Source organism: Antechinus flavipes, chromosome 5 (genome assembly GCF_016432865.1).
Source record: "Antechinus flavipes isolate AdamAnt ecotype Samford, QLD, Australia chromosome 5, AdamAnt_v2, whole genome shotgun sequence".
Taxonomy (NCBI): Eukaryota; Metazoa; Chordata; class Mammalia; order Dasyuromorphia; family Dasyuridae; genus Antechinus; species Antechinus flavipes.
The window spans coordinates 293,083,831-293,099,378 of NC_067402.1; the positions used below are offsets into that span (position 1 = coordinate 293,083,831).

General features: G+C 37.1%; 1 protein-coding gene across 14 annotated transcripts in view; it reads left to right on the top strand.

Annotated features, from left to right (window-relative positions):
* TTLL8 (tubulin tyrosine ligase like 8) overlaps positions 1–15,548 on the top strand; it is a 67,098-nt gene that overhangs the window by 24,625 nt on the left and 26,925 nt on the right. For all 14 annotated transcript variants that reach the window (XM_051962633.1, XM_051962634.1, XM_051962622.1 and 11 more), the window contains 5 exons: positions 3,434–3,563; positions 9,304–9,377; positions 11,124–11,252; positions 11,755–11,869; positions 13,360–13,482. In XM_051962633.1, coding sequence (XP_051818593.1) covers positions 3,434–3,563; positions 9,304–9,377; positions 11,124–11,252; positions 11,755–11,869; positions 13,360–13,482 — 571 coding nt within the window. The remainder of the gene's footprint in view (positions 1–3,433; positions 3,564–9,303; positions 9,378–11,123; positions 11,253–11,754; positions 11,870–13,359; positions 13,483–15,548) is intronic.

Sequence of the window (15,548 nt, forward strand, 5' to 3'; positions counted from 1 at the left end):
AAATTAGGATATGTGGTTATGATAGAATACTACTATTTTATAAAAAATGATGAACAAGATGCTCTCAGAGAAGCCTGGAAAGTTCTCCATGACCTCATGCAAAGTGAAATATGTTTGTGTACAAAGTAATAGCAATGTTGTGGGATAATCAGCAGTGAATGACGTTGCTATTCTCAGCAATACAGTAATCCAAGATTACTCTGGCGGACTTAATGCTATTCTTGCCTAGAGAAAGAACTAACTGTCTGAAGACAGATAGAAGCATACTTTTTTTTGCTTTATTAAAAGTTTTCTTTTTGGTTGTGGGGAAATCATGATCTATGTTTTCTTTTGCAATATGACTTTTATAGAAATGTTTTGCATAATTTCAGATGTGTATTCATAATAGGGATGGGGTGTGGGAATAAGGGAGAGAATCTGGAGCTCAAAAGTTTTAAAAACAAATATAAAAATGGTTTTAAATGTAACTAGGAAAAACATTAAATACATAAATAAATTATTAAAAAATAAAGTGAGTTGGAGAAGGAAATCAAACCAAAAAAGGTAAAGTTTTAAAAACAAAGTAAAAATGTAAAAAAAAAATTAATATGTAACTGAGAAAAATAGTTTATCTGGTACTGGCTAAGAAATACAAAGGTGGATCAGTGGAATAGAACAGACATACAATTTATAGCAGTAAATGACTGTACCTTGTGTTTGACAAGTGTAAAGACTTAAGTGTTGGCTGAACTCCTGAGCACATCTTGGGGTAAGGTCTGGTCTTGTCTTGTTACTGCTTTTTCAAGGTTTTTGAGAGTATGTTGTTCGAGGATCTCAGGAACATCTCGGACTGAGTCCCTGCAAGCTTTCAGTGCTCCCAAAGTGGTTTGATCTAGGGCAAACTTTGTTTCCCCTTTACCCTGCACAGTCTGTGCTCTGCAAATTGCTGACCTGGGTTTGGATCTGAACAAGAATAGATGTTGCTGGATTATGCTTCTGTCAGCCATCTAGGAAGTTCTGTAGATTCAAAATGGCATTATTGTAGCCTCCCTTTTGATCTGATATTCATACTTGGATATTCCTCTGTAGCCTGGGCTTGATCTGGAAGTTAAGACCTGCTTTGAATATGGAGTCTGAGCCAAATATATTTGCTATGCTTTCTTTCTTGGTATACTATGCAAGGTCTTCCTCTTTAAGAGTCTTGTCCTTTTCCACTCTATGATCTATGATATATGGATTTATGATCTAGACCTGGGGAACAAGTAGTAAAACTACCAGTTCTTAACCTATCTCCCATGATATCCCAGTGTGGGTACATTACCTCCTCTTGCTGTACTATACAGTTTTTCCCTGAACACTGGAGTGCTGTGGGGGCAACTCATTCCCAGTGTTTGCATCCTCCCTGTCTGTGTCCCTATACAGATCTAGATCAGATAAAAGATTCACTGTGACTTTTTCCTTCTATTTCCCCATCAAGCTCCAGGATGGTTTTTTAACTAGATTTCTTTGTAGAACAGAAATCCTACAGAAATCTTGGCTCTGCCCCCACACAAGAACTATTATTTACTTGGTTTCCATCTTTCAATAATTGTGAAATCATTTTTTAAATCATAAGAACCAATATGTGTCATTTATCTGTATTAAATTTCTTTGTTTTTGATTTGGTCATCATTACGTAGTGTCAGGATTTTTTTTCCTGGATCTTGGCTTTATTGTCCAAAATGTTGGTATTTCCTCCCAATTTTTGTTATCTGTACTACTGGTGATATCTATTTCCATGTCTTCATATAATTTATTAGAATGTTGAACATATACAGAACCAATCACACATCTTTGGGGCACTGTTTCAGAGAGTTCCTGCTAAATTGTCTTCTAACCATTGAAGCTTGGCCATTCAACCATACCTTCCATCACTGAGCCTATTTCTCAGGGATAGTAAGACTATTTTCTTAGGAATTACTACTTTCTTCTTTAAGGCTCATAAATGCTATAATAATAGTTTGGAGAGTTTTGCCAGGAGCAGAAGTTGAGGAGACCTCTAATTTACAGACTTGATCTTTAGGCATATGCCCTTCTCCAATTTCATAGTATCTCAAGAAGCAATTTATCTGACCCCAATCTGAGGGGCTGCCATTCACATATGTACTAATATGTACCAAATATCCATTTGTCATCCACTTTGTTTTTTTCAATGTGATCTCTTTCCTATTGATTCGGGTTTTTATTGAAGCAGTTTTATATTGTTTATAGAGAACTGACATCATCTAATAAAAGGGAAAGCTTCTATTATTTAGATTTGATATAGGTTAACTTCTATAATACATGGTCAATGCCATTTATACTTAATTGTCCACAGAATTTAAGTTGCTGGAGATACTTCTTGAGATACTGTGGAAATTGGAGAAGAGCATATGCCTAAAGAGAGCAAGTCTATAAATTTCCAGTAATCCAGCACATCCAATAATCCAAAATACAGTGGAAAATACTTTGTGGACCTAAATTGGCCTGAAGCAAGATACCATTAAAAACTTGTCCATGAGATGGGGCTTAGATCTAACCCAAAAAAGAGATAGGCTGTTAACTTGGTAAAAAAAAAAATGAACTTATCTCTTGTCTCTTCATGTGACTTCTTTTTTTATTTTCTTGGTATCACCACCACCTAGTTTCAAAAACCTTGTTATCTTTGTTATCTTAATTTTTCAATTATCATATCTTCTCTTTCTATTCCCATAACAGTTCCTTCAGCAGTGACCCTTATATCTGTTTTCCTCTGATTTCTTATAATAACCACCTGACTCTTCTTCATCTTCTCCTTTCTATACCATTCCCTACATACATCTTCCCCAGGTGTCCATCTCTTTTTATTTTGATCTTATGATCTGGGCTCAGAAACCTTCCATCACTCCCCTTTCTTAATAGAATAAAAGGCAAATGCCTTTGCTTTCTAGGCCTTTTGAATTCTACTTCCCAGCCATCTTTCAGCCATGATGTCAAAGCTGTACTTTGTCCCATTTTTGCTCCACGTTTTTGTGTGTCTCTGTTTTTGAATACAATGTTTCCATTCCTTTCTCATTTCATGGTCTTCCCTTTTTTCAAGGCTTCACCCAAGTGCTTCTTTCCTTGGTACCTTCACTTACATCCCTCGAGTTTCAGACATCCGAAACTGGACCTCTTTTTAGAGGCCATCTGACAGATGGTAAATTAAGGTGTAACTTGTCTAGGTAGGTAGGTAGGTAATTGCCTACATAAAGAGTTTTGTAAATCTTCTAAGACATCATTGTCATGGCCAAGCTCATACTGATAAATGATAGCAGCATAACCAGAATAACAATGTCTTCTCGATCTGAACCAAATTTTTGTCACGTTCTACAAACTCTGAAGCCAGTATTTTGGACCATCTTATATTATGAACTGTTTTTCTTCAATACTTCAAAATGTTTTCTTTTTATTTTAGGACAAGAAGATATTTTCCATCTATGGACACTACCCGGTAATCCGCAATACTCTACGAAGGAAAGGATGGGTGGAGAAGAAATTCAACTTTTTATCAAAGATGGTGCCAAATGGTGAAGATGAATGTGAAGGTGATTATGATAATGGATCCAATGTTCTTATTACTGTTCACATAATAATAAAAGGTAAACTAGTAATTAACTAAAAATTCTGAAATTGAGAACTTGCTAGATGGCTCCTTGGATTATAGGACTATTGTAGGATTATAATGACTTGTATTTGTATATCATCACCAGCTGGTGAAATCTAGGCATTCCCTCTCAGAACAATAAAATAAACTATGTAGTATTGTAAGAAACCATTATATTGAAAGACAGTTATAAAAAAGTAAAAGTCCATAAATTTAAAGATTTAAGTCTGGCCTAATCAAATGATCAAGAGTGAGGAAAGGTCAAGCTGAGATGGAGCGACAGAGACCTAGTCTCACTGGAACATCAAGTGTGTAAAGAACTGGGATATAATTTTACTAAGTTCAACATATATTGAATTACTTATCATCTAGGGGGAAGAGGGTAGGGGGAAGGGGGGAAAATTGGGACGCAAGATTTTGCAAAAGTTAATGTTGAAAAATTATCCTTACATATGTTTTGAAAGTAAAAAGCTTTAACAAAAAAAAAAGAACTGGGATATGTGGACTGTGAGATGGAAAATAGTGACTGAAACATTAGGGTAATGCAAGATTGTAGAAAGACCTAAATGCCAAGGGTAAAAGTTTGTATTTATCCTGTAAACAATGAATTTGTCTTGACAAGAAATACAGCAGGTTAAGAGGAGAGACTTGGGGATGATGAGGAAAGAAACTGAAATAAAAAGGGACAGTGTTAATATCTACTTCACAGTCCATTAAATAATAATCTAATAATAATAATTAATAAATAAATAATAAAGTCCTAATAATAAAGGACTATGGAAAGAACTTTCTGTAAATACCAACTATCTCAAAGGCCAGGACTTGAAAAATGAGGAGCTGCCTTGGCAATGAACAGTACATTAAAATGATGTGTCTGAAAAAAGAATGTGGATTTTTAGACCACAGATTAAAATATATGAATTCATGTGGTACATTCCTGGATGAAAATATACCTAAAAATGATGGTAAGAATGGATTTGCATGAAGCCTTGAAAATCTAAGCAGAGGATTTTAAAGGGAAAAGGAAGGAAGAAGGGGTAAGCTTTCAATGAATATCCATCAAGCATAGACACCATATAGAATAGATATAATCTAGGAAGATCAATCACAAAGATACCCTAGAGATTCATGAGAGACAAAATCCAGGGAAGTAGTCAGCAACAAAATCTTTGACTTTATATGTTATTGCAAATGCATAAAGAATTAGGCAGAGAACTAAGAGAATCCAATTTAAGAGAGTGAATTTGATCTTCAAGGATTGGAGTGATGAGACCAGATCATGATTCAGGTGTAAACTTTAGGTTTTAAGGATCAGGTTAGGTTAAAAGGGGGAAGTAAAAGAGTAAAATAAATAATTCTCATGTGAGACAATCAAATGGAGAGAGAGCCTGGTGGAAAAGCATTTGGATAAAGACCTGCAAAGGGCAGAGACAGAAGCAATATTGCCATCACTTGAGCAGAAAGAGTAAGGATAGGGTTAAGGAAGGGTTGGCAAGGAGGTGCCCTAGTGCACAGAGCAGTAGGCCTAACGTCAAGAAGACTCATCTTCCTGAATTCAGTTTGTCTTCAGATATTTACTAGCTGTGTGATCCTGGGCAAGTCACTTAATTCTGTTTGCCTCAGTTTCCTTATCTGTCAAATGAGCTAGAGAAGGAAATGGCAAACTCCTTTAGCACCTTTGCCAAGAAAACTCCAAATCAGGTCACAAAATATCAGACATAGAGGAAAACAGCATTGAATAATAGTGGCAATAATGGACATCCTTGTTTTACTCCTGGTCTTATTGGGAAGGCTTTTAACTTATCCTCATTACAGATAATGCTTGCTGATGATTTGAGGTAAATATTTCTTATTATTTTAGGGAAAAATCCTTTGCTTTCAAGTTTTTTTTTAAGTAGAAATGAGTATTGTATTTTGTCCAAAGCTTTTTTTGCATCTATTAATATAATCTTGGTTTTTGTTGCTTTTGTTATTGATATAACCCATTATTGTAATAGTTTCTCTTATCAATATAAGAGCCATGTATTTCTGCTATAAATCCCACTTAGTCACATTATAAAATCTTTTTTATATATTGCTGTATTCTCCTAGCTTGATATTTTACTTAGAATGTTTATATAAATATTCATTAATGAAATTAGTCTATAATTTTGTTTGTTTTTGCTCTTCCTCAGTTTAGGTATCAGCACCATATTTGTTTCATAAAAGGAGTTTGGGTGGGACTCCTTCTTTAGCTATTATTCCAATTAATTTATCTAAATTTTAATTAGTTGTTCTTTAAATGTTTGGTAAAATTCACTTAGGAAATCCATTTATGGCCTATTCAATTTTCTTTTCTAAAATAGATCTATTTAGATATTCCATTTTCTTGTTTATTAACTAAGCAGTTTTTATTTTTGTGAGTATTCATTTATATTGTTTAAATTTATTGTCATATAATTAGCTAAAATAACTCCTAATAATTGCTTTAATTTCATTTTGTTAGCATGTAAATTTATTGTTTTCATTTTTGATAATAATTTGATTTTCTTCTCTTTCTTTTTAAAAAAAACCATATTAACTAATGATTTATCTATTTTATTGTCCCCCCCAATCAGTTTCTAATTTTATATATTAATTCAATGATTTTATTACATTCAGTTTTATTCATCTGACCTTTAATTTTCAGGATTTCTAATTTGGTGTTTAACTGGAGATTCTTAATCTGTTCTTTTTTAACTATTTTTTTTTAATTTCATACCTAATTCACTGATATACTTTTTTATTTTACTGATGTTTATATATGTATGTATACATATATACGTACATATATATAATTTTCTTCTGATTAATGCTTTTGCCATAGGTTTGGGTATTCTACCTCATTATGATCATTCTTTTTAATTCTCTATGATTTATTCTTTGAAAAATTCATTCTTTAAGATGAGGCTATTTGGTCATCCATTAATTTTTAATCTGTATTTCTATGGTCCTTTATTAAGCGTAATTTTTATTGCATTATTATCTGAAAAGGATACATTTAATGTTTCTATTTTCCTGCATTTAAGCATTAAGCACAAGCATTATTGTTTGTTTGTTTTGCTGAGGCAATTGGGGTTAAGTGAGAGAGGGATCACACAGCTAGGAAATGTCAAGTTCTGAGACCAGACCTGAACTCAGGTCCTCCTGACTTCAGGGATAGTGATCTATCTATTGTGCCACCTAGCTGCCCTAAACATAAGGTTTTTATGCCCTAATATATGATCAGGTTTTGTAAAAGATTCATGAGCTTTTGAGAAAAGCAAAAATTAGAATACACGACTTATTTAGGAAACAGAAGCAATACAGTGTTTATTACTGGTCAGGTCACAGCAGAAGTTTTTTTTAAATTAGACTTTTATTTCTTTCATCTGTAAAATGGGGATAATTCTGTACTTGCCTATCTCACAGATTTCTGACAAGATGTCTTGTGAACTTTAAAGTGTTCTGAAAGTGTTATTTTTATTTTTTATCTTTCTGAGTTTCACTTCCTCATCTAAAAAATGGGGATGAGACTGTATGTACTTCCTGCTCCCATTCAAGGGTCATGGAAACATTTGGAAATTTTTAGAGAAATAAGGCTTGTTATTTCTTTGTTAAATAAATAAAAGCTTTTATTTATTGTAATTCTTGGATGAATTTTTCAGTCAATTTTGTGTTGAAGGACAGAAGCATAGAATGAATGGTTTTTAATTCAATTTTATTTTCAATTTTACGCTCACTCACTCCTCTTCCCTTTTCCTACTCATTGAGAAAGATATATAAAACCCTTTACAGACATGAAATCATACAAAATAAATTTCTCCATTAGCCATATTGCACAAAAAGCAATGCTTGATTCTATTGATGATATACAGAAATGCTGATAATTTCTCTGGGCTTATTTTATATCATATAACTTTACTGAAGTTGTTCATTGTCTTGATTAATTCTTTAGTCAACTCTCTTAGGTTCTAAACATAAACCACCATATTGTCTGCAAAAGAAATGATTTTGTTTCCTTGTTTTCTATTTCTTTTTCTTAATATCTCTTTATGGTTTTGTTCATTCTTCTAGTCTTCTTTTAGACTTTGTATCAGTGCTAGAGTCTGCACACTTCCGAGGGGGAATATCTGGCTTGAGCTTCTTTCTTTCATGTCTGCCTGCTGCTTTAATAGTTCAGACTGGGAGCCTGCAAGCATTTAGTACAACTAGAGTGTTATGAGTTTGGAGTGAGATCTGCTCTCTGCCCTCTGGTCTGAGCTCTGCAATTTCCTAACCCAGATTTGAGTCTGTTGGCTTGTCCCTTGTTGAGATTTTACATACCGAGAGGTTCTGTGGGTACATGGTAATAGAAGTTCAAGCTCCCTTTTGGTCTGAGATTTCTGTGTTACTGACCCAGAACCAAGGTGAAAGGTAATGAAGACAAAATTAAGGGAGTGACTTCATGAGTTAATCAATAGATTTTTTTTCTTAAGGACTTATTATGTGCCAGACACAGTGCTAAGTATTAGGGACACAAAGAAAATCAAGAAACAACTGAGGAGATCAAAGTGCAAATAACAATAGATGAACAAACCAGAAATGGGGAAAATTGAAGATTCTAGAATTAAGGGGGATTTGGAAAGTCTTCCTGTAGAAGGTAGAATTTTAGTGGGATTTGAAAAGAGTCAAAGAAGCCAGGTGGTAGAGATGAGAAGGGAGAATTCCAGGCTTGATAGATAGGCTGTAAAAATTCTTGAAGTAAGGAGATGGAGCTTCTTCTTCAAAAACTAGTAGGAAGCCAGCTTCTGTGGATCAAAAGAATACATGTCTGAGAGTGAGGTATAAGTAGATTCGAAAGGGAGGTATGAGTAGATTTGAAAGGGAGGAGGAAGAAGGTGGCAAAGATCTTGCTAAAAGTTAACTTTTAACTTTAAAAGTGTTAAAGGCTACAAGAAAGGCACAAAGAATGAGGGCTGAGAAAAAATCTGGTGATGGAGAGGTCACGGATTAACTTTGTAAGAGCAGTTTTAGTGAAGTGATGAAGTCAGAAGCCAGACTGCAAAAAATTAAAATGAATAAATGAAAAAATTAACTAGCTACAATGGAAGTAAGAGAAAAGTAAGTGAAGGTAACTAGTGTGCAGAAGGCACTCACCTTCTCAGTGAGTTTAACCATAAAAAGCAAATAAGAGATATGGTGGTAGCAAGATGAGATGTATTGGGGGAGGTTTTTTTTTTTTAAATGAAGGCAACATGGGCATGTTATAGGCAGTAAGAATCAACAAATCATATGGTGGGGGATGATGGAAGGGTCAATCTGAGGAGAAAAAATGGGATTATTTGTGCAGGGGGAGGGAATGACCTTGGTCAACCTTGACCTCATTGTGTGAGATGAAGTGAAGGAGGAGAGAAGAATGGAAGGCACTTAACTGATTGATAGGAATTGAGGAAGAGGAGGGAAGAGGGAGTAGATGGTGAATTACTTCTCTGCCTCAAGGATTCTCCAAGCTTGTAGGCAGCTCAGGGATCCAGTGCAGTCCCCTCATCCTCCAGCTCAGGAACCTGAGACCCCAAGAGCTATGTGAGCGCTAGAGCTGCATGTTATCTCCTCACCATAGTGCAGCATGGGAGTACAGCCAGTGTGGGGAGGAACATTAGTTATGCTGTTGATTTCATTAATGATATCTTTTCTTTTCATAGAAAACAAATATGTTGAAATTGAAGAAGAGAATGAGATGATTTTTCAGAAGTCAAATAACATCCATGATGTGATGGTAGGATTATATAAATATATGGCTTATGTTTATACTAAGGCATGTAGTGTGACCATCCTGTCTTTATCCCTCAGTGACATTTTAGGCTGTTTCCATTCGCTCTAGGTAGCCCAACAGCGGAGGTTCACCTGCCTTTGTAAATGAGGAGGGAGTTCCTGGCCTGAGGTTCACCCTGCTCAGAGGCCTTTCGGGGATTGGACCCCAGTGTTTCCTAATCCCACTGGCCTTTGCTTCCTATGTCTTAATTTAGCTAGAATTTTCCTGTTCTCTGCCAATTTTTAGCTGTGATTAATACCAAATTTGAGAGCATTGCCACGTTCATGATCTCTGAAATTCTTAGTCAGCAGAGCTCTTCCTTAGGTTCATAGCACCTAAGGAAAACAGCCTGAGAAAGAAAACATCAGTGTGAAATGGTATAGTGTTGGGCAGGCTGCCATAGCCCAAGGACAGCATCTCTGCCTGGATGTAAGCAGATGACCACGCTCCCATTGGAGTCCCAGTGCAGCCTGAGATGAGGGAGCAGACACAGAGACCACTGGACTAATCTTAAACTATTTCAGTCTTATTGTAGCTGGACTCCTTGTTGAGATAAGAGTAGCCATGTTCCCACAGCTGGCACCCTGGAGTGAAGTGCCTCCTTCTTTCCTTTGTCACCCTCCTACACTCCTAGCCCAAATAGATAGGGCATGGGTGAAGGGAGAAGTCACCTCATCCTAAGTGATTCAGGGAGGAGACAAGACAGGTAATAAATTTAGGATCAGAGAGATTGGTTCAAACTCTACCTGTTCCATATTTGGCCTTAGACAAATTATATAACACTTGGACTCAATTTCCATATCCTTACTAAAGTCCCTCCCAGATCTAAAGCCTATATCTATAGTCTCCACGTGTTCTCTTGTTGGAAGGCAATTGAGAGGTGTCTCTTCTAAGGTTCCCAGATCTCATATTTTTAAAAAATCTTTATTATTATTATCATAATATATAATATAAAAATAGATATTATTAATATTATTTAAATATTTTAGAACTATTATTGGGGGCTGATATCAAAGAAGGGCAAGTTTAATTTATTTATGAATTTCTCTCAGTTTAAAATTTTGAGCTACTTTGAACATTTTTCTAATCTCAGAAAAGTACTTGAAAGGAGTGTTTGCTATATTTATTATTTCTGAAGTAGCCACAGGCCATCAAGTAATATGTTAAACAATATGACGATATTTAAAAAGACAATTTTGCTCCTCTTGTGAATGAAGCAGAAATAAGGGGTTTTTGTCATCTGGAAATTGGAGAATCTGTGTATCCATTTTAGAATTATTTTAGGAAGCAATTACAGCTTTTTGCCTATCCAACCACATATTTGTCACGGACTAACTCCAGAATACTCTTTACTCAAGAATCCCATCCTCAGCATTTTATTTATTTGTTTGTTTATTTTCCTGAGGCAATTGGGGTTAAGTGACTTGCCCAGAACCACACAGCTAGGAAGTGTTAAGTATCTGAGATCACATTTGAACTCTGGTCCTTTTGACTTCAGGGCTGGTGCTCTATCCACTTTGCCACGTAACTGCCCCATCAGTATTTTTAGAAGGTTCTTCATTTGTTCCATATAAAGAAGTCCCAAGGAAAGCTCAGCTTGTTGTTTCCTTTCTCTTCACGCACAGAACCTAGCTCTAGCTCCTGTTTGTGTTTTGACTGTATGATCTTTGAAGACATATTTGCTGTTGATAAAGAATTTTTTTGTGCCAGTCTAGGTTGGTAAAAACAGAAATTCCTTACTTTCTTTGGACTATAAAGAGGGATGTGGTTGATTACCATAATTTGAATTGTGATCAGATGTTGAATCACTATGGAAAAACAGCTTCCTTTACCACCAAGGTGAGTGCTTCATAGCAACTGGTCAGAGCGAGAAGCTTCAGGAATGATTCTGAAGCTTTCTTTCCTGCTCTGTCCCCCCTACCCTGTACCACCAGCTTGCTGATCCATTCCATGCCTGTGACATCCCCCTTCAGGCGCCATTGTTAACATCCTGGCTTTTATTTTTGTGTTAACGAACAAAACGAATTTGGGGTAACAGGCCTGATGTCCATTTAACGGCAGCCCCAGTCCCCTGGGCTTAAGAGAAGGGAACTTTGCTTCTTCATCAGAAATGTTTATTCGGAAATAATCCATGATCAAAGTAACTTCTCATCTAAACTAGTACATGGACACAGAAGTGAGAACAACTCGGAACCCTCATCCAGCAACCTCTTGAATGGTGTCATTTTGTGGAACACATACACTAGTGGACCACAGGCTCTGGGGAGGTGGGGGAGCCCTGCGGTCCCCGCAGGCTCATTAAGAAGTGTTGATGGGCATTTCCTCTGTTTATTTTTTGAAGATTGGATTGTGCATGAACATGCGGAATCTGCCATGGTATGTCCCAGCTAATCCTCATTCCTTCTTCCCTCGTTGTTACGGTCTCTGCTCTGACGGTGAGAAACAGGAGTTCTTGGGTGAGTGCTGAGACTGTTAATAATTCATTGATTCCTCTCGTGGAAGCTGCCTGCTTGGATGCACCAACTTGCAGCTGCTTGCTTGGCACCTCCCCGCCTTTCCAGCTGTTCTCCTAGCTCCCTGGGCCTTTGCTGTCCTTGCTGGCAGGGGTGTGAGGGGCCCAAGGTCTGTGTGTGTGAATGGGAGCAGATGCAGCTGGCCACACTAACTGCCCCACTTGTCTCTTGGCAGTGTCTCCCCTTCCCCTTTGTCTTTTATACTTTTGTGCCATGGGATTAACAAAAAGGAGGCTAGTCGATAGCTTTTGCCGAAGCAATCTTTGTTTTTTAAATGCTCTGGCAACAGATGGAATACTGAGCATGTGTGAATGATGTCTCGTGCCCAGAGACACGGGCTTCCTTCCTGGCTCCAAGCCCAGAATATGAACCTGGAGAATCTCCTCCTCTCTGGATGGGAAACTCCCAATACAGGGACATTGTGAAGAAAAAAATAATGAGCAGGAAGCTTCTGTTTTCAGCTCAACACTTCAGAACTCGACCAGCTTCACATTCTGTTTTCTGGGAAAGGCTGTTTTCTGCAGGAGCTTGTTCTTAACCACCCTCAGAAACTGCACAGCTGGGCTCCTCCCCGCTTTCTTCCTCTGCTTCATGCTCTCCTTCTAGTTCCACTGGCCCTTGCTGTCCTTTGGATAAGAGCTTCCACTTCCCAGCTCTGCCTTTGTCTTGGCTGTTTCCCTCCTTCTCTCTTCCCGAGTCCCACCTTCTGTAATAGGTCTTTCTGCTCTGTCCCTCTAAGCCCACCTGATCCCCACTTTCTATTACTTTCCCTCCTAGATGTCACGCTTTCATTGTCTGTGTTGTTTCTCCATCTCTCCCTCTTCTTCTTTCTCCCTCCCTTCCTCTTCTCTTTCTCCCCCCATATCTGTCTTTCTGTCTGTTTCTCTCTATGTCTGTCTCTGTGTCTCTGTCTCTCTTCCTCCCTCTTTCTATCTCCCTCCCCACAGCCCTCTCTTCCTCCCTACCCTCCTATATTTCTTTCCTTTCTTCAAAAGGAAATCTTTCCTTTCTTTCCCCCATATCTCTGTCCTTGTCTTTATCTCCCCCTCTCCCTCCTCTTCTTTTCTCTCACTTCTTTTCTGTCTTTCTCTTCCTCCCTTTTTCTATCTTCCTACCTGCTCCTTCTCATCCTCCCTCCTTTGTATTTCTTTCCTTTCTCCCTCTTTCTTCCTCCCTCTTTTCCTCCCCTTCCTCTCTGTCCCCTTCCCCCTCACTCTTCATAGCTCATATTTACCGTATTAAAGAAGGCAGATTTTATTTCTTTTGTCCTTTTTCTCCCCATGGCCTTGCAACACAGCAAGTACCAGATAAACATGAATTAGATTAAATTTAATTCCTTGTATTGAATTGAAATCTATTTACTCTCCTCACAAAGAATCCCTTCACATGCCATCCAATATGAAGACAAATCACCAACTTCTTTTTCTTTTCAGATGATTTCAGGAGAACAGCTGCATCTAGTATCCTGAAGTGGGTTGTCAGTCACCACAATTATAGCAAGAGCAAATCCAGGGTCAAAAAAGAAGAGAATGATGAAGAGATGAGTCGAAATAAAGGTATTTTTGGCAATAGGATTTATTGTGCCATAAAGAAAATTGAGATTAGCTGTGTTTTAATTACTAGGAAGGGAATGGAGTAACTGCACACATAGGTCAGGTCCTGAAGGAGAAAGGTGGTTTGCTCAAGGTGAGGAGTGTGGGGATAAGAAAGGAAGTAGAAGGAAGACAGAAATGCTCAACTCGAATTTTGCTTGTTTTCTCTGCCAAGAAGAATGATTTTTGGCCTGCAAAGAACAGAACAGAATTGACTAATAGGGGGATTATATCCAAAACAAGTGAGGAGATGGTAAAAAAAATAAAAAATTGAGTTGGTTGCCCTTGATGATATAAATCACCAGGCTCAGATTAACTTAACTCCATCCCAGAGTACTGAGAGATCGGGTAGTCAATGATCTTTGAAAAGTCCCAGATACTGACAATGGTCCAGTAGCATTAGATAAAAGCAAATGTAATTCCAGTTTTCATAATCAGAAAAAAATAAGAGTTCAAAAATTATAGACCGATGAGTTTAACTTTGATTTCTGGCAAAATTCCAGAATATATTATTAAAGAGATGATAGATAAACACTTAGAGAAGGAAGTAACAGTAAATCACAATCAAGGCTTTGTCAAGATATGTTTTCTTTTGGAAGCAGGATTCATAAATTGGGAGAGAAGGAGTGTGCTACAGGTGTGTGCAGATTTTGGTAAAGCATTTCAGAGTCGCTCCTGATCTTAGCTGAGAGACAAGCAGACAGTGAATTTCTATATCTCCTCCCAAACTCTCTGACAGAACCATTACCTGTGGCTGCTGCTGTTTGGGCACGGAGCAGTTGATGGGCTCAGGCTGCATGTCTCCTTGAGTGCTGGGAATCCTTATTCCAGAATTCTTGATTCCGTGACAGTTTGCTTATTGGATAAGCTGGTCTGTTGCTATTTGAATGTGGCTTCTATTGTTCCCCGCATTCACTCCAAAGTTGTCTCATAGTTGTGCTCTCTACATCCAGAAGACAACTCATTCACATTTTTTTCCCCTGAAGACCTTAGTCTTAAGTCTTGCACTTAGGAGAGATATCTACGGTCATTTCTGGACACCCATAGATTCTTTTAACCCATATCTAGGATCCTCACAGAACAGATCCCTGAGCTCTTGAAGCCTTTCTTTTTCAGAATCCAACTTCAATCCTTTATTTGGCCAGAGGTGTCCTTCTTGGCTTGAACCCCGTCTCATTTCTTTTTAAAAAATTTTCAATAATATTTTATTTTTCTATATACATAGAAGGATAGTTTTCAATTTTAATAGTTTTCAATATTCATTTTTGTAAGACTCTGTGTTCCAAATTTTTCTCCCTCCCTCCTTTAACTGCCCCCTCCCCAAGACAGCAAGTACTTAGATAATAGGTTAAATATGTGCATTTCTTTTATTTTTTGTTAAAGCTTTTTATTTACAAAACATATACATGGGTAATTTTTCAACATTGACCCTTGCAAAACCTTTTGTTCCAAATTTTCCACTCCTTTCCCTCACCTCCCCCAGCTGGCAGTTGGTTCAATATATGTCAAATATGTTAAAAATATATGTTAAATCCAATGTTGCTTGTGCATTTCTTTTAAACATATTTCCATATTTACCATGTTGTACAAGAAAAATCAGACCAGAAGGGGAAAAAAGAGAAAAAAACAAATGAAAATATTATGTTTCAATCCATATTCAATCTTCATAGTTTTCTCTCTAGATATGGAGGCATTTTCCGTTCCAAATCTATTGGAACTGTAATCACATTGTTGAGAAGAGCCCAGTCCATCACAGTTGATCATCACATAATCTTACCATGCATAGTGTTGTCTTGGTTCTGCTCACTTCACTCAGCATCAGTTCTTGCAAGTCTTTGCAGGCTTTTCTGAAATCAGCCTGCTCACCATTTCTTATAGAACAATAATATTTCACTACATTCAGATACCACAACTTATTTGGCCATTTCCCAACTGATAGGTATCCACTTAATTTCCATTTCCTTGCTACTACAAAAACCTCTTTCATTTCTTTTAGCTTATCTTTATTCCCAACCCAAAACAAATGAGAT